The sequence below is a fragment of the Bos mutus genome, chromosome X, assembly GCF_027580195.1.
Source record: "Bos mutus isolate GX-2022 chromosome X, NWIPB_WYAK_1.1, whole genome shotgun sequence".
In the NCBI taxonomy this organism is placed as follows: Eukaryota; Metazoa; Chordata; class Mammalia; order Artiodactyla; family Bovidae; genus Bos; species Bos mutus.
This window is the reverse complement of record NC_091646.1, coordinates 98731480-98750629: the sequence shown is the minus strand read 5'-3', so window position 1 is coordinate 98750629 and position 19150 is coordinate 98731480. Positions and strand designations below refer to the sequence as shown.

The 19150-nt window shown below is 38.6% G+C and overlaps 1 protein-coding gene across 6 annotated transcripts in view; it reads right to left on the bottom strand.

Moving 5' to 3' along the window:
* DMD (dystrophin) overlaps positions 1-19150 on the bottom strand; it is a 2671852-nt gene that overhangs the window by 1819628 nt on the left and 833074 nt on the right. For all 6 annotated transcript variants that reach the window (XM_070365439.1, XM_070365442.1, XM_070365443.1 and 3 more), the window contains one exon: positions 9893-9985. In XM_070365439.1, the coding sequence (XP_070221540.1) occupies positions 9893-9985 (93 nt within the window). The remainder of the gene's footprint in view (positions 1-9892; positions 9986-19150) is intronic.

The window sequence follows — 19150 nt, the reverse complement described above, 5'->3', positions numbered from 1 at the left end:
CACCCTCAGAGCTCATTGCCCCTTAGAGAGTTATAGTTTAAATAACTGTATATGTGTGTGTGGGTGGGGGGCGGGGTGTATACAGCATTTTTTTTTTAATTTAAATTTATTTATTTTAATTGGAGACTATTTACTTTACAATATTGTATTGGTTCTGCCACACATCAACATGAATCCGCCATGGGCATACACGTGTTCCCCATCCTGAACTCCCCTCCCACCTCCCTCCCCGTACCATCCCTCCAGGTCATCCCAGTGCACCAGCCCCAAGGATCCTGTATCAAACCTGGACTGGAAATTCGTTTCTTATATGATATTATACATGTTTCCATGACATTCCCCCAAATAATCCCACCCTCTCCCTCTCCCACAGAGTCCAAAAGACTGTTCTATACATCTGTGTCTCTTTTGCTGTCTCGCATACAGGGTTATCGTTACCATCTTTCTAAATTCCATATATATGCATTAGTATACTGTATTGGTGGAGAAGGCAATGGCACCCCACTCCAGTACTCTTGCCTGGAAAATCCCATGGATGGAGGAGCCTGGAAGGCTGCAGTCCATGGGGTCACTGAGGGTCAGACACGACTGAGCGACTTCACTTTCACTTTTCACTTTCATGCATTGGAGAAGGAAATGGCAACCCACTCCAGTGTATTTGCCTGGAGAATCCCAGGGATGGGGCATCCTGGTGGCCTGCCATCTATGGGGTCTCACAGAGTCGGACACGACTGAAGTGACTCAGCAGCAGCATACTGTATTGGTGTTTTTCTTTCTGGCTTACTTCACTCTGTATAATCGGCTCCAGTTTCATCCACCTCATTAGAACTGATTCAAATGTATTCTGTTTAATGGCTGAGTAATACTCCATTCTGTATATGTACCACAGCTTTCTTATCCATTCATCTGCTGATGGGCATCTAGGTTGCTTCCATGTCCTGGCTATTATAAACAGTGCTGCAATGAACATTGGGGTACACATGTCTCTTTCAATTCTGGTTTCCTTGGTGTGTATGCCCAGCAGTGGGATTGCTGGGTCATAAGGCAGTTCTATTTCCAGATTTTTAAGGAATCTCCACACTGTTCTCCATAGCGGCTGTACTACTTTGCATTCCCACCAACAGTGTAAGAGGGCTTCCTTTTCTCCACACCCTCTCCAGCATTTATTGCTTGTAGACTTTTGGATCGCAGCCATTCTGACTGGCAGGAAATGTTACCTCATCATGGTTTTGATTTGCATTTCTCTGATAATGAGTGATGTTGAGCACCTTTTCATGTGTTTGTTAGCCATCTGTATGTCTTCTTTGGAGAAATGTCTATTTAGTTCTTTGGCCCATTTTTTGATTGGGTTGTTTGTTTTTCTGGAATTGAGCTGGAGGAGTTGCTTGTATATTTTTGAGATTAGTTCTTTGTCAGTTGCTGCATTTGCTATTATTTTCTCCCATTCTGAAGGCTGTCTTTCCACCTTGCTTAGAGTTTCCTTTGTTGTGCAGAAGCTTTTAATTTTAATTAGGTCCCATTTGTTTATTTTTGCTTTTATTTCCAATATTCTGGGAGGTGGGTCATAGAAGATCCTGCTGTGATTTATGTTGGAGAGTGTTTTGCCTATGTTCTCCTCTAAGAGTTTTATACTTTCTGGTCTTACATTTAGATCTTTAATCCATTTTGAGTTTATTTTTGTGTATGGTGTTAGAAAGTGTTCTAGTTTCATTCTTTTACAAGTGGTTGACCAGTTTTCCTGGCACTACTTGTTAAAGAGATTGTCTTTTCTCCATTGTATATTTTTGCCTCCTTTGTCAAAGATAAGGTGTCCATAGGTGTGTGGATTTATCTCTGGGCTTTCTGTTTTGTTCCATTGATCTATATTTCTGTCTTTGTGCCAGTACCATACTGTCTTGATGACTGTGGTTTTGTAGTAGAGCCTGAAGTCAGGCAGGTTGATTCCTCCAGTTCCATTCTTTTTTCTCAAGATAGCTTTGGCTATTCGAGGTTTTTTGTATTTCCATACAAATTGTGAAATTATTTGTTCTAGCTCTGTGAAAAATACCGTTGGTAGCTTGATAGGGATGCATTGTATCTACAGATTGCTTTGGGTAGTATACTCATTTTCACTGTATTGATTCTTCTGATCCATGAACATGGTATATTTCTCCATCTATTAGCATCCTCTTTGATTTCTTTCATCACTGTTTTATAGTCTTCTATATATAGGTCTTTAGTTTCTTTAGGTAGATATATTCCTAAGTATTTTATTCTTTTTGTTGCAATAGTGAATGGAATTGTTTTCTTAATTTCTTTCTATTTTCTCATTATTAGTGTATAGGAATGCAAGGGATTTCTGTGTGTTGATTTTATATCCTGCAACTTTACTATATTCACTGATTAGCTCCAGTAGTTTTCTGGTGGAGTCTTTAGGGTTTTTTATGTAGAGGATCATGTTATCTGCAAACAGTGAGAGTTTTACTTCTTCTTTTCCAATTTAGATTTCTTTTTCTGCTCTGATTGCTGTGGCCAAAACTTCCAAAACTATGTTGAATAGTAGTGGTGAAAGTGGGCACCCTTGTCTTGTTCCTGACTTTAGGGGAAATGCTTTCAATTTTTCACCATTGAGGATAATGTTTGCTGTGGATTTGGCATATATAGCTTTTATTATGTTGAGGTATGTTTCTTCTATTCCTGCTTTCTCGAGGATTTTTATCATAAATGGATGTTGAATTTTGTCAAAGGCTTTCTCTGCATCTATTGAGATAATCATATGGCTTTTATTTTTCAATTTGTTAATGTGGTGTATTACATTGATTGATTTGCAGATATTGAAGAATCCTTGCATCCCTGGGATAAAGCCCACTTGGTCATGGTGTATGATCTTTTTAATGTGTTGTTGGATTCTGTTTGCTAGAATTTTGTTAAGGGATTTTGCATCTATGTTCATCAGTGATATTGGCCTGTAGTTTTCTTTTTTGTGGCTTCTTTGTCTGATTTTGATATTAGGGTGATGGTGGCCTCATAGAATCAGTTTGGAAGTTTACCTTCCTCTGCAATTTTCTGGAAGAGTTTGAGTAGGATAGGTGTTAGCTCTTCTCTAAATTTTTGATAGAATTCAGCTGTGAAGCCACCTGGACCTGGGCTTTTGTTTGGTGGAAGATTTCTGATTACAGTTTCAATTTCTGTGCTTGTGATGGGTCTGTTAAGATTTTCTATTTCTTCCTGGTCCAGTTTTGGAAAGTTGTACTTTCCTAAGAATTTGTCCATTTCTTCCAAGTTGTCCATTTTATTGGCATATAATTGCTGATAGTAGTCTCTTATGATCCTTTGTATTTCTGTGTTTTCTGTTGTGATCTCTCCATTTTCATTTCTAATTTTATTAATTTGATTTTTCTCCCTTTGTTTCTTGGTGAGTCTGGCTAATGGTTTGTCAATTTTATTTATCCTTTCAAAGAACCAGCTTTTGGCTTTGTTGATTTTTGCTGTGATCTCTTTTGTTTCTTTTGCATTCATTTCTGCCCTAATTTTTAATATTTATTTGCTTCTACTAACCCTGGGGTTCTTCATTTCTTCCTTTTCTAGTTGCTTTAGGTGTAGAGTTAGGTTATTTATTTGGCTTTTTCTTGTTTCTTAAGGTATGCTTGTATTGCTATGAACTTTCCCGTTAGCACTGCTTTTACAGTATCCCACAGGTTTTGGATTGTTGTGTTTTCATTTTCACTCATTTCTATGCATATTTTGATTTCTTCTGTGATTTGTTGGTTATTCAGCAATGTGTTGTTCAGCCTCCATATGTTGCAATATTTAATAGTTTTTCTCCTGTAATTGAGATCTAATCTTACTGCATTGTGGTCAGAAAAGATGCTTGGAATGATTTCAATTTTTTTGAATTTACCAAGGCTAGATTTATGGCCCAGGATGTGATCTATCCTGGAGAAGGTTCCATGTGTGCTTGAGAAAAAGGTGAAATTCATTGTTTTGGGGTTAAATGTCCTATAGATATCAATTAGGTCTAGTTGGTCTATTGTATCATTTAAAGTTTGTGTTTCCTTGTTAATTTTCTGTTTAGTTGATCTATCCATAGGTGTGAATGGGGTATTAAAGTCTCCCACTATTATTGTGTTATTGTTAGTTTCCCCTTTCATACTTGATAGCATTTGTCTTACATATTGTGGTGCTCCTATGTTGGGTGCATATACATTTACAATTGTTATATCTTCTTTTTGGATTGATCCTTTGGTCATTATTTAGTGTCCTTCTTTGTCTCTTTTCACAGTCTTTGTTTTAAAGTCTATTTTATCCAATATGAGTATTGCTACTCCTGCTTTCTTTTGGTCTCTATTTGCGTGGAATATCTTTTTTCAGCCCTTCACTTTCAGTCTGTATGTGTCCCCTGTTTTGAGGTGGGTCTCTTGTAGACAGCATATATAGGGGTCTTGTTTTTGTATCCATTCAGCCAGTCTTTGTCTTTTGGTTGGGGTAGTCAACCCATTTATGTTTAAGGTAATTATTGATAAGTATGAACCTGGCAGGCCCCAGTCCATGCGGTCACAAAGTGTCAGATAGGACTGAGCGACTAAGCACACACACACATAGTCAGTGAGACACTGAGCTGCTCCTAAGGTGAGTTTTGAAGCAAAAAATAAAAAGTCCCCCACCCTCAGAGCTCATTGCACCTTAGAGAGGTATTTATAGTTTAAAGAACTGTATGTGTGTGTGTTGGGGGGGCGGGGTGTATACAGCTATTTTTAAAAGAAAAAAAAAAGAAATGTTTTTGAGCACTCATTTAAAAAAAATGACCAGGAGTTAATGGGGCAAAGAAGGTGGGATAGATGTGGAGATGTACTACCAGGATTCTCCTTTAAGGAAGGGGCTTGTTTCTCCAACTGTCATGAGCAGAAGTTACCCCTGAGTCCCTTCAGGAACTACTTGAGTTGCTGAGGCATGTCACCTAAGGTCACAACCCTCCTAGGGCAGCCTGCCTATCAACTGATAAAAGGAAAGTGTATAAAGACTCAACCATGTAAGCCTCACTAAGGACAACTCTGAAGGCTCATTCTAACTCCCAGCTCTCCACAGAGTTCAAGAAGGCTCTTGGATGTGTATCCATTAACATCCTGCCTGTAATCTCAGAGTCTGTGTCCCAGAATCCATCCTGTGACTAAAAGGAGTTACAGCAGAGGGGCATGACTAAAGAGAGGAAGGAGTAGTTTTCTCTTAAGACAAAGAATGGATGGTAGTGTGTGAAAGACCTGCAGAAGACCAGATTAAGGCCTGTTTTGCCCAGAAGGCACTAGGTAGGCAGGAGGTTACAGAAACGGCTTTCAGCAGCACAAAATCCATCTATCTCTTGTCCATATAAGATAATACAAACATTCCAGTGCGAAGGAGCCCTACAACTGGGTATTTCTTTGTAGGCAGCCAGCAAAGGTGGGGGCTGACCTGATACCGGCTCAATTTAGTGGCTCAACCTGATACTGAGCAAGAACCCTGTGGGACTCCTGGACATAAAAGCCTTCCTGTGTCCCCCATTTCTTAATTACAGGAAATAGGCTTCCTTCAGCCTCCAAGCAGAGACGGCAATGGCAACCCAATCCAGTACCCTTGCCTGGAAAATCCCATGGAAGGAGGAGCCTAGTAGGCTGCAGTCCATGGGGTCGCTAGGAGTCGGACACGACTGAGCGACTTCACTTTCACTTTTCACTTTCATGCATTGGAGAAGGAAATGGCAACCCACTCCAGTGTTCTTGCCTGGAGAATCCCAGGGACGGGGTAACCTGGTGGGCTGCTGTCTATAGGGTCACACAGAGTCGGACACGACTGAAGTGACTTAGCAGCAGCAGCCTCCAAGACTTTCCCTGAGTTCCAATCAGCAGGTTCAAACAGTTGCTAATTAGGGAAGTAGGGGGATATAGAGACAGGGAGGAGCAGTCAAGAAAACAATAGTGCAGCCTTGGGAGCAAGGTCCCAGTTTTCCCTCAAGGGATACATATAACAATAACTTTGAACTGTTTTGCAGAGACTGAAACCCCTACCAGGTGGAAGAAATTAACAGGTAATGATTGGAAATTGCCCACAAGCACGGTAGACCCCAGACTGGCTGTAACCAGGTTGATGATGCTGATTCCCATGTACCTTCCCTACAACCAACCAGAAGAAAATCCATGAGCTGATCACAACCTTTTCTTTGAACCTTTACTATAAAACTCCTCACTACGCACCATCCCCCTAGGTGTGGTCACACAGTTTTGATGGCATAATCCTCCTGTGGCCCCCTTTGCCTGGCAAAGCAATTAAGCTATTCTTTTCTACTTCAGCCAAAGCTCTGTCTCTGAGAATTAATTCTGTGTTGGGGTACAGGGGCTGGATTTGGCTTCATTAGCAGGATGTGTTTTTATCTCCAGCTGGTTCCCAGAACTGAGTTGAAACCCCCTCTCCACAAAAAAAGATGGTTTGTACTTTTAAAAGATGTAAGAAAGGGACACCTAACACATACTTTCTACTTCACAATTTTGCTCAAAGTTGCTTGCTCCTCAATACAGGCATTATTTTTCCGGCTAATGATTTCATTTAAGTAGAAATTGGAAATCCCGTGATACAGGAAATGGGATGGACATTCCAGAGTTTCTGCAAGTTCAGAGAGAAGGCCACCGTGGTATGAATAATAGCAAAGTATGTAACACTGGAACCAAAGATTAACATCTTTCCATCACTTCATGTCCTTCTTAACCTGATAGGCCTGAAAAATATATTAGGTTGTCCAGAATGTCCTTTAATCTTGACTGAGATTCAAGGACTTCTTTGACTATTTAATAGGAAGGCAAATATGCACTCTTGGTGAAAATATCTTTTGTGATTCACTGGGTTATGATGAGGAGTACTGAGTGGGGGTAACTCTTAAACTGTTTTAGAAGTTTTAGGAGAACAGGACAGTGTGATAGAAGAGAGGGAAGGAGGTAGACGCTGGGAAGAGTCTACATTCTTGCAATCAAATGGAAATGGTGATGCAAGGACATACAGGGAAAAAAGACTATAAAAGAAGTCTCAGACCAGGAAGGACTGTAAAAGCATTCCTTCTCTACTTCTCATGTGAAAGTCCTTTCCCATGCTCATTAAAAAATAAAATAAAAATGAGCACCCTCACAAGCAAACAAAGAAAAGATCAGACAGGGTGGTTTTGAAACTATCCTGCAGTGAGTTGACATAAAATTGGAAAGGCTTTTGAGGAAATAAGAAAGGGTGAGATACTATGAGACACAGTTTGAGTGAGAGATACAATTAAAATAGCCTTTGTGGGCTCTGAGCAAGCCTATGTCCTCCTGATGGCTTTGTCATGACCACCATTGGTGCAACTCAAAGTATTTTCTGCACTCTGGGGTCTCTCCATGAATGAAGGAGGAAACAGAACAGGCTCTATCTTGAAAGCAGGACTCCATCTTGGGCCGGACTGTGGACTTTGAGCTATATGCCCAGTGTCTATGGAAACTACATACCAACTGGAAAACCAGGCCCCCCCGGAAGGAAGAGCCCCAGGGCTCTCTGAAGCCTAAAAGAATACCCTAATTATCTGTGTAATCGAATAGAATCATACATTCTATTATGCTTATTGGGGTATGACCACAGGCCTATTGATAATTGTCCACTGTTATCTACCTCGGCTTAAGGCATATGATTGTGGGTTAATTTTGATTGTCTCTTTCTTTTTCCTTTGTTCAGACTAGTTTCAGGGAACCTTACACACTTAGGGTATATAAGGTTTTCACAAAAACTGGTCGGGGTCCCACCGGTGTAATAAATTGCACTCCACTATCTGCATTGTCCTTCTGAGTGAGTTTGTTTCCTGGAATATGTGGCTACAACATGAACAATTTGTTATTGGGCTATAAGAACAACTGTTGATAGCCCATTAGAAACATCTGTAGAAATTTTATAGAGTCCTATTTATGTCTTTTGAGTTTGGTGATAAAAAAGAAGCTTGGGTTCTCTGTGTCTTTTTATTTCATTTTCATAATGCTGAAATTTCATTGTAATTTACATACAATGGGAAAGCGCGGGGTCGTGCGGGATGGTTCCTTCCTCAAGATAGTTTGAGAAGTATTGAGCAACAGAAGGAAACCAGTTTGGTGGAGGGTCCTATGCTGCCTTGCTGGTTCTATTTGATACCATCGCTATATGAAAAAGGCCCCGAATTGGGAACCTTGGGCTCTTCTGAGCTACTCTCTGCTGTGAGCTGCTATACTTGTTCTCTCTCTCTCTCTCCATATTGCTATAAAATAGGACTAAGCCAGTTCAGAGTGTTGAGAATAAAAAGATATGCGAGTCAATTGGGAGAACAATATGGGTGCTGAGTTGAATAGGTATACCTCTGGTCTACATGCTGCCTGACTCTGAGCAGGACCAATCTACAATTCAAGATGAAAGTCAACCTTACTAAAGGAAGTAGTGGTACCTGCTACAATAGGAATGGGCCTCAAAGATTATATTCAGTGAAAGAAGCCAGATATAAAAGAATACATATTGTATGAGTGCATTGGGTATGAAATGTCCAAAAAGGCACACATACAGAGACAGAAAATAGATGAATGGTTCCTTGGGTTGGGGTGGGAAACAGGAGTGATGGTAACATGGACATGAGATTTATTTTCAGAATCGTGGAAATGTGTCCAAATTAGATTGTTGTGATGACTGTACTATGCTGTAACTATTCTAAAATTTTTGACAGATTGGGTCAAAATAGTTTGAGAAGCACTGGGCAATACAACTACACCAACTTGGTACACTTTGAATTTTACACATAGAACAGGTACATTTATGATACATACTTTTGATCTAAAAAAAAAGCTGTTTTATAAAAAAAAAAAATCTCTACAACTAAAAAGAGCCAGCATCTCAATTATCCTCCATTTTTAAAATTATGAGTAGGAAATAAAGCATTATTGGCAAGATATGCCTCTCATGAAAATGCTACTCTGTACTGAGTGCTTTATGGAATTCTCTCATTTAATTCTGATAAGAAATATATATGGTCATTATTTTTTTTTATTTTTGAGAGTAAGGGAATTTTGGTCCAGAAATGGATGGCATTATATCCATGTCACTAAGATGGTAAATGGAGAAGTTAAAACTTAAGCTCATATCAGTCTGAATAAAGTATTACATAATCTTCACTAAACAAAATGACTTGTGATCTGTTTTGGTGACCCAACCTACAGGTATGGGATGGGGAAGGAGGTGAGGGAGATAGATATACCTATGGCTGATTCATGTTAGTGTATGACAGAAACCATCACAATATTGTGAAGCAATTATCCTCCAATTAAAAATAAAATAAAATATTTTAAAAAAGAAGACCCTTGCTGAGGTGGTTCTGGAAAAACAACACAGTTTCCAAATCAAACTATGAAGTGAGTTTGTGTATATAACAGATATACAGATCACCATATCCCAGTAATCTCTTATTGGCATTAGTTTACATTGAGAATACACACGATTCACAAAGTCTTACTGATTTGATAGTGATTAACAGAAAAAATACTTCTTTTTTTTACAAAACCATGTAGATTTACTGTTAGGTGAGTTACAGAAAACACATATTTTTAAAATAGTTTTATTAACATATTGATGAGATTTTTTTTTGCCTCATTTGTACCCAGTAAAATAAAATTTAGAAAAATATTCCTGCAAATGTGCTAGAACCTGTTTTATAATCTGCTGATACTTCACAATGCAAATGACAATCATCCCAATTTAAAATGAAGCACTATGGAGATGGGCTTTCCATTGTTAGAGATACACATTTGTTTTGCAGGTCAAGAGCAAAAATTAAAGGAAGGATCAGCAATGTGTTACCTCCCCTTCCACTGTACTCCCCCTCCAAAAAAAAAAAAAATTTCATCAGGATTCTTACCTGCCAATGGAGGATTATATTCCAAATCAAGCCAAGAGTCAGTTTATGATTTCCATCTACTATGTCAGAGCTTCCGATATTCACTAAATCAACCTGTTAAAGATAAAGGGAAGCATTTGAAGGAAGCAGACAAAATGACTGTTTGAAAAGAAAACAAAATGCTAAGGTAATTGCATTTAGCTACTTCCAGAGCCTCAGCAGCATTATAGCTTTTGAAAAATAATCTAAAAATGAAACAAACTGCAATTTGTAACTGCATTTTCTATAACAAACGAATGTCTCCAAATGTTTACAAAGAGAGAGGAAATGAATGTACTTTTAGTATATAAATACATTACTGCAGATTAGAGAGTCCAGTAAGAGTATCTCCAAATAAAATATATAACAAGGCTAATTCATAAAGGATGCCTGCCATTTAGAAGTGCTTCCTAGTACATAATTGAAACTCAAAAAAAGACATTTCATCAACCCTTTGATCTAGCTCAAGGGAGTGCTATTGTAATTAGGGGTGACTGCAATCGACTGAAATGTCCTTGCTTTAGAAATACATGTTGGTCCTCTACTAAACAATGGGGTTAGGGCTTCCCAGGTGGCTCAGTGGTAAAGAACCTGCCTGCGAACACGGGAGACGCAGGACACCCGGTTAGATCCCTGGGTCAGGAAGATCCCCTGGAGGAGGAAATAGCAACTCACTTAATTATTCTTGCCTAGGAAATCTCATGGACAGAGGAACCTGGGGGCGGTGGGCTAGGGAGGGGTGGTACAGTCCATAGGGTCACAAAAATGTCAGACACATAACTTAGGGACTAAAAAACAACAATAAAAAATGGAGTTAATGCCCAGCTCTCTTTTCTCTATCTGAGAGTGGATTTGGGAATTAAAATCTGGCAGAGTTTTATTTTTTCAAGACAAATCCTATCTCCTGTCCTTCACACTCTTAACATTTTTAGGTGGAGTCAGGTTACACATAAACATCAGGAAAATGAGCCCATGAAAAGATATTCAACATCACTAGCCATTCAGTTCAGTCACTCAGTCATGTCCGACTCTTTGCGACCCCATGAATCACAGCACGCCAGGCCTCCCTGTCCATCACCAACTCCCAGATTTCACCCAAACCCATGTCCATCGAGTTGGTGATACCATCCAGCCATCTCATCCTCCGTCCGTCCACTTCTCCTCATGCCCCCAATCCTTCCCAGCATTAGCGTCTTTTCCAATGAGTCAACTCTTTGCATGAGGTGGCCAAAGTATTGGAGTTTCAGCTTCAACATATTCAGTTCAGTTGAGTTCAGTCGCTCGTCGTGTCCGACTCTTTGCGACCCCATGAATCACAGCATGCCAGGCTTCCCTGTCCATCACCAACTCCCAGAGTTCACTCAGACTCACGTCCATGGAGTCAGTGATGCCATCCAGCCATCTCATCCTCTGTCGTCCCCTTCTCCTCCTGCCCCCAATCCCTCCCAGCATCAGAGTCTTCTCCAATGAGTCAACTCTGCATGAGGTGGCCAAAGTACTGGAGTTTCAGCTTTAGCATCATTCCTTCCAAAGAAATCCCAGGGCTGATCTCCTTCAGAATGGACTGGTTGGATCTCCTTGCAGTCCAAGGGACTCTCAAGAGTCTTCTCCAACACCACAGTTCAAAAGCATCAATTCTTCAGTGCTCAGCTTTCTTCACATATTAAGGAAATGCAAATTATAACCATAAAGACCTAGCACTACAGACTGATTATAGTGGCAAAAAAAATTTTTTTTAATAGTGATAATATCAAATGTTGATGAGGATATAGAGAAATTGGGTCACTCATGCGTTGCTGGCAGAAATGTAAATAGCACTGCTACTCTGGAAAACATTTTGACAGTTTCTTACAAAAGTGAACAAGTGCTTACCATACAATCCAGCAATTTGGCTTTTAGACATATATTCAAAGCAATGAAAGCTATGTTTAGACAAAACTCTGTATATAAGTGTTCATACTAGCTGTATTTGTAACAGTCAAAAACTGGGAACAATCCAGAGGCCATTCAAGGGTGAATGGTTAAACATATTGGTACGTCCATACCATGGACTACCACTCTGCAATGAAAAGGAACAGCTATTGATACAGTTGATACAGGCAGCAACTTAGGTAAATCTCATGGGTATCATGCTGAGTGAAAAAAAAAAAAAAAGCCAGTAACAAAAGGTTACATGCAATATGATTCTATTTACATAGCAGCTTTGAAGAGACAAAATGATAGAAATGAAGAACAGAGTAGCAGTTGCCAGAGGTTAGGAACTGGGGTGGGATTGGAGGGGTGGGTGAATGTGTCTATAAAAGGGTAGCTCAAGGCATCCTTGTAGTGATGGATCTATTCTTCACTTGACTCTGATGATGGATATACAAATGTACACATGTGACAATGTTGTAAAGAACTAAAAAAAAATGTGCACATGCACACTGAGGAATATAAATACTATTGTGGATTGTATCAATGTTGATGTCCATGGTAATATTATAAATATGGTTAATGTACCACTGGGATAGAGCTGAGTTAAGGATGCACATATATTATAGCTTATAACTACATGTGAATTTATAATTATCTCAAAAAAAGGTTAACTGAAAAAAATGAGTATCTAGGAATACTTTAAAAATATATCACATTAAAGCAAATATGCAACTTAAGATTAAGGTCTACATAATGGAAGTGAAACTGTCAGAGCAAGCGTTGAAAGTTGAGAATTCATTCAGATTTCTTTCCTTACTTATTATCTTAGGCTCACTGATGCCTATAGTTACATTTTCTTTTGACTATCTTCAGGATTCTGTCATTTTGTCTTATCCTGAGGGCACAGACCTGAGAGAGTTTCCCATTTATCCTCCTCTAGGTAGCTTCACTAAATAGCCAAGATTAATTTTGGGTGAACCTTTCATTCTCTCAGGCTCTAAACCCTTACTGTTACACTTAGATCTGTCTTTCCCTCTTGTTTCTTCCAACAGTAACATGGATTCACTATTTCTCACTCGATGCTAAAATATATTGCTTATCATTCATCTTAATTTTCTAAATGTTATTAACCATAACTTTTAAAACTATGGAGCTATGTGGACAAACAATAAAAAGGCTACTCTTCAGTTTCATCACCAAATTACTCCCATTTTCTCCCCACATGAAGTTATTTGGAGGTTCAATGGATAATCTAAAACTTAAATTTATGTTTATAAACCAACTACATACAAATTATTGGTGGACTGGCTTAAAACAAATAATTGTTACAGGAAAAAAATATAGAATAATTTAAATAAAGATAAAAGACCTAAATACAAGTCTATAGTTTAATACCAAATATAATTTATAGTAGAGGGTATTATTGAGCTATGCTGAAAATTAGATGTGAAGATGATACCACATGAACACTACAGAAAAGTAAGCCTGAAAAAAATATAGAGAGCCAGCATATAGAGAGACATTTAAGTAAGGCTCTACTGAAGAGTGGCTGACCAGGCATCCTGAAAGCTGGCTAAGGCGAAAGACCTTGATTTTGTTGGATATAAAAAAGTCAAGGTGATACTGCCAGTACACAAGTTAACTTATTTCTACAATGGAGATGCTTCTCTTTGGACAGTTGAATTTTAGTAGTATCCCATGCAACATTTTCCTAATTCAGTGCTAAAGTAAATATCAATATTTCAAATTACTGAGCATTCATATAGATTTTTTCCCTATACATGCAAATAACAACTTGCCATGATACTTTCATTTTCATTATACAAAATAGATACAACAAGTTCCTAGAATTTCACTCTCAGGGGAGATTAATAACTCTTGAACAAGAAAGTACCATCATCTACATTTCATTTGGGGATTCCTCATGTGGCAGTAGAGGGGAGAAGCTTCTCCATGTGGAAAAGCTGCTATAAATTTATGAACTGATTTCTTGATTAATTCATTCAACAAATTCATATGTCAGGCACTGAATGTACTTAGAACATAAAAGGGAGATATATCCCTGCCTTCTAGGACTTAATTATAGTGGCAGTGAGAATCAGACCGTATATTGTTGAACATTCAATTGTTTAAATAAAGAACCTGCAATTTTTAGAAAATATATATACTTGAGGAATCAGTGCTGGTAATTTAGACTTGCCATAGGGCTCACTGTGGGGAGACTCAGAATGAGCAGTAGGCACTTAAGTAACAGCAGCCCATACCCACTCTCATTGAAGGTGTATTCTCTGTGTGAACAGGGAGATAATTCATCCTTTTATTTATCCCCATAAAATCCCATTTAAGACCAAATCTGTATTATGTCAGGGACTGCGCTCAAGTCTGATGAAGAAGACTAAGATAGAACCACTAATGTCACAAAGCTTACAAGGTAACAGCAGTTTACATAGTAAAAGTTAATTAAAATTAGGCAGAATCCAAAAATACAACTTCTGGATATATATACAAAAGAACTAGAAATCAAAGATTAGAACAAATATTTATACACCAATGTTCACAACACATTATTCATAACAGCCAAAAGGTGGAAATGATCCAAATGTCTATTGACAGATGAATGGATAAACAAGACATGGTGTACATATACCAAGGAGTACACTTGATTGTTAAAAGGAAAGGAAATTCTGATATATGCTACAACATCCATGAACCTTGAAAACATTATCCTAAGTGAAATTAGCCAGTCATAAAATGAAAAAGAAAATAGTACATGATTCTACTTACAAGAGATACCTAGAATAGTCAAATTTGTATAGAAAGGACATGGAATAGAGATTAGCAGGGTCTAAGGAGAAGGGACTAGGAAGATTTTTAATGGGTAAGAAGTTCAGTTTGGGATGATGAAAATGTTCTGGAGATGAATAGTGGTGATGGTTGCATACTGATGTGAATGTACTTAATGCCACTGAATTGTACACTTGCTGCTGCTGCTGCTAAGTTGCTTCAGTCGTGTCTGACTCTGTGTGACCCATGGATGGCAGCCCACCAGGCTCCCCCGTCCCTGGGATTCTCCAGGCAAGAACACTGGAGTGGGTTGCCACTTCCTTCTCCAGTACATGAAAGGAAAAGAGAGAGTGAAGTCATTCAGTCGTGTCCGACTCTTCGTGACCCCATGGACTGCATGCAGCCTACCAGGCTCCTCCAACCATAGGATTTTCCAGGCGAGAGTACTGGAGTGGGTTGCCATTGCCTTCTCCTGAATTGTACACTTAAGAATGGTTAACATGGTAAGGTATATGTTACGTATATTTTGCCACAATAAAAATAACAAAAAAAGAAGCCATTGGAATACACACACACACAAGCCTCACTCAGAATCTAAAGGAACGTGCATCGTTGTGTTCCAGTAAAACTTATTTATAACTACTGGAAAAAAAATTAGGTAGGCAACTGTGTCTCATGGAGGCCCAGTAGAGAAAAAGAAATCATTGTGAGAGTCGCAAAGAGTCGGACACCACTGAGTGACTGATCTGATCTGATCTAATCTGAAGCAAAGGAAAGAGGAGATATTCGGTGTTGATGGAGTCTGTAAAGAAAGAATATAAAGATTGGACCAATGCTGTATAGCACAGGGAACTCTAGTTAAGGTACTGCAATGTCCTAAATGGAAGGACAATCCAAAGAGGGGGGATATATGAACAGCTGGTTCATTTTGTTGGCCAGAGAAGCTAATACATTGTAAAGCAACTATACTTCAATAAAAATTACTTAAAGAAGAGCATGTGCCTAACGATATGGGGACAAGTGTAAAGGATATTACATGGTTGGGAATTAGAAGTATTATACTCAGGGACATTGAAGCATGTGTGAAGTTGTTAAAAAAAAAAAACTGTTGCAGGATTATAAAGACTTAAAAAAAAATTAAAGGAATATAAGGAACAACAAGTTAGGGCACTATGAAGTAGGAAAATAATAATACCAGAGAAGTTGAACAGATCTTTGCTAATTCTTATGGGCACTGAGAAAAAAAACAGTGAAGATGAATTATAAATGTTTCAAACTGGTACAAGGAAGCTTACATTTTTGGCAGGGACAACCAACCTTTTCCAGAGAAGGCAATGGCACCCCACTCCAGTACTCTTGCCTGGAAAATCCCATGGATGGAGGAGCCTGGTGGGTTGCAGTCCATGGGGTCGCTAAGAATCGGACATGACTGAGCAACTTCTCTTTCACTTTTCACTTGCATGCATTGGAGAAGGAAATGGCAACCCACTCCAGTGTTCTTGCCTGGAGAATCCCAGGGACGGGGCAGCCTGGTGGGCTGCCGTCTATGGGGTCACACAGAGTCAGACACGACTGAAGTGACTTAGCATCAGCAGCAGCAACCAACCTTTTCACAGTTCTCAGCTCTAAGAAATGTGCATCTTATAGTCATATACTGCATATTTAATTACAAGTGATGCAGTGATAATCATTTGGCATATTATTCAGGGTCTATTGAATATTGCTTTTACCAAACAATAATCCCTTTTATTTATCCATTTTAATGGCTAGCCCATTTTGACTCTAAATTCTCATATGCTTGGTATTGTTAATAATGCCTCATTCTTACCATGTAGCTATAAGTGATATTTTTTTTAATAAATCATGCTAGCTATTCTCAGATAACCATTACTGTCCTGCACAATCACTTCTCTCTTTTCTTCTACATATTTTTTCCTAACATATGCTCTGGAATCTTATCTTCCAAAGATCGTCAATCTAATTTCCTAATAACTATGAAAAGGGAAAATAAAAATTAAAATATGTTAATATCTATGTTAAGTGAATGATTATGTGTCTGTCTAGACAGCAAAACAAAAAAAAAACAAAAAACATTTATATGACATATGCTAATAAATGGATTCAGTTTGTGTGTGTTTGTGTATGTGTATGTGTGTGTGTGTGTGTGTGTGTGTGCTGTGACAGGCACTAGATGTCAAGAAATTCAATTTGAGGTCATAAAGGAAACCCAAAGTTATGTTTCCCTGATTTGCAGAATAAAAGCATCTGATACCAAATGAATAGGTGTGAAAATTGATATTATGTGTGAAAATTAAATAGCACATATTGAATTTTTGCAGGAACAATTCACCTCCACATGAAAATCATCTTTAGAAGAGTTCCTGCAAACAGGAACTTCTGTTTAAGCATAAGTCTGAAGACTTAACTCAGAAAGTAACATATTCTAGCTCAGAATTTTGTAGTATTATATGTGGATGATGTTTTACTCAAACATAATTCTGGAGAAGAGAAAATTCTCACCATTTGCTTTTTTTTTTTTTTTTGGCTATGCCACATGGCATGAGGGATCTGTTCCCTGACCAGGGGCCAACCTGAGCCCCTTGCAGCAGAAGCACAGGGTCCTAACCAATGAACCACCAGGGAATTCCCTCACCATTTGACTTGATGTAATGGAACCTTATTGTGACTCCAACAGAATATTTAAAAATGAACTCTTAGGAAAACATCCCTTGGGTCAGAATGAGCAGGGCTGTATAAAATAAAATAAAATAAATGAACATAGGCAACCTAAGGGATTGCCTCTTGGAATAGAGTGGGCGGTGTTATCAATTTTATAGGTGTGAGAACATAAATTAAAGGGGATTCCTATTCTGTTCCCACAATAATACTTAGACTGAAATATCTGATTTTGTACAAAAAGGTATATTGAGTAATTTTGTGATTAACATATAAATATTTCCGAGAGTACTGTTACTTCCTGGTGTTATACCTCCTAAACGAGTTTACTAAACATGGAGCATGAGGAACAATTCTCTTCCATTGTTTATTCAAGAGAATAATGTTTATTTTATCCCAGGTTTTGTTTTATGCCCAATCCCTTCAAGGCTTGGATGCAATTTAGCATTGTAATATTTTCTACAAGCTAAATTTAGATATCCCATGGTGGTTATAACTACCGCAAAATTGCACTCATCTTACACGCTAGTAAAGTAATGCTCAAAATTCTCTAAGCCAGGCTTCAACAGTATGTGAACCATGAACTTCCAGATATTCAAGCTGGATTTAGAAAAGGCAGAGGAACCAGAGATCAAATTGCCAATATGCAACAGATCATCAAAAATGCAAGAGAGTTCCAGAAAAAATATCTACTTTTCCTTTACTGACTATGCCAAAGACTTTGACTGTGTGGATCACAACAAACTGTGAAAAATTCTTAAAGAGATGGGAATACCAGACCACCTGATATGCCTCTTGAGAAATCTGTATGCAGTTCAGGAAGCAACAACTGAAACTGAACATGAAACAACAGACTGGTTCCAAATAGGGAAAGGCTGTATATTGTCACCCTGCTTATTTAACGTATATGCAGGGTACATCATGAGAAACACTGGGCTAGATGAAGCACAAGCTGGAATCAAGATTGCCAGGAGAAATATCAGTAATCTCACATATGCAGATGACACCACCCTTATGGCAGAAAGAAAAGAAAAATTAAAGAGCCTCTTGATGAAAGTGAAAGAGGAGAGTGAAAAAGTTGGCTTATGCTTAATATTCAGAAAATGAAGGTCATGGCATCTGGTCCCATCACTTCACGGCAAATAGATGGGGAAACAGTGGAAACAGTGGAAACAGTGAGAGACTTTATTTTGGGGGGGGGGCTCCAAAATCACTGCAGATGGTGACTGCAGCCATGAAATTAATAGACGCTTGCTCCTTCGAAGAAAAGTTTTGACCAACCTAGACAGCATATTACAAAGCAGAGACATTACTTTGCCAACAAAACTGTCTAGTCAAAGCTATGGTTTTTTCAGTAGTCATGTATGGATGTGAGAGTTGGACTATGAAGAAAGCTGAGCATCGAAGAATTGGAGCTTTTGAACTGTGGTGTTAGAGAAGACTCTTGAGAGTCCCTTGGACTGCAAGGAGATCCAGCCAGTCCATCTTAAAGGAAATCAGTCCTAATATTCATTGGAAGGACTGATGCTGAAGCTGAAATTCCAATACTTTGGCCACCTGATGCAAAGAACTGACTCATTTGTAAAGACCCTGATGCTGGGAAAGATTGAAGGCAGGAGGAGAAGGAGACAACAAAGGATGAGATGGTTGGATGGCATCACCAACTTAATGGACATGAGTTTGAGTAAACTCCTAGAGCTGGTGATGGACAGGGAGGCCTGGCATGCTGCAGTCCATGGGGTCGCAAAGAGTCTGACACGACTGAGCGACTGAACTGAACTGATGGTGGTTATATTGAAAGAATTTATATATATAATATTGATATATTTAAGATATAAGAATACTTATAAAAACCATAAGATTTAA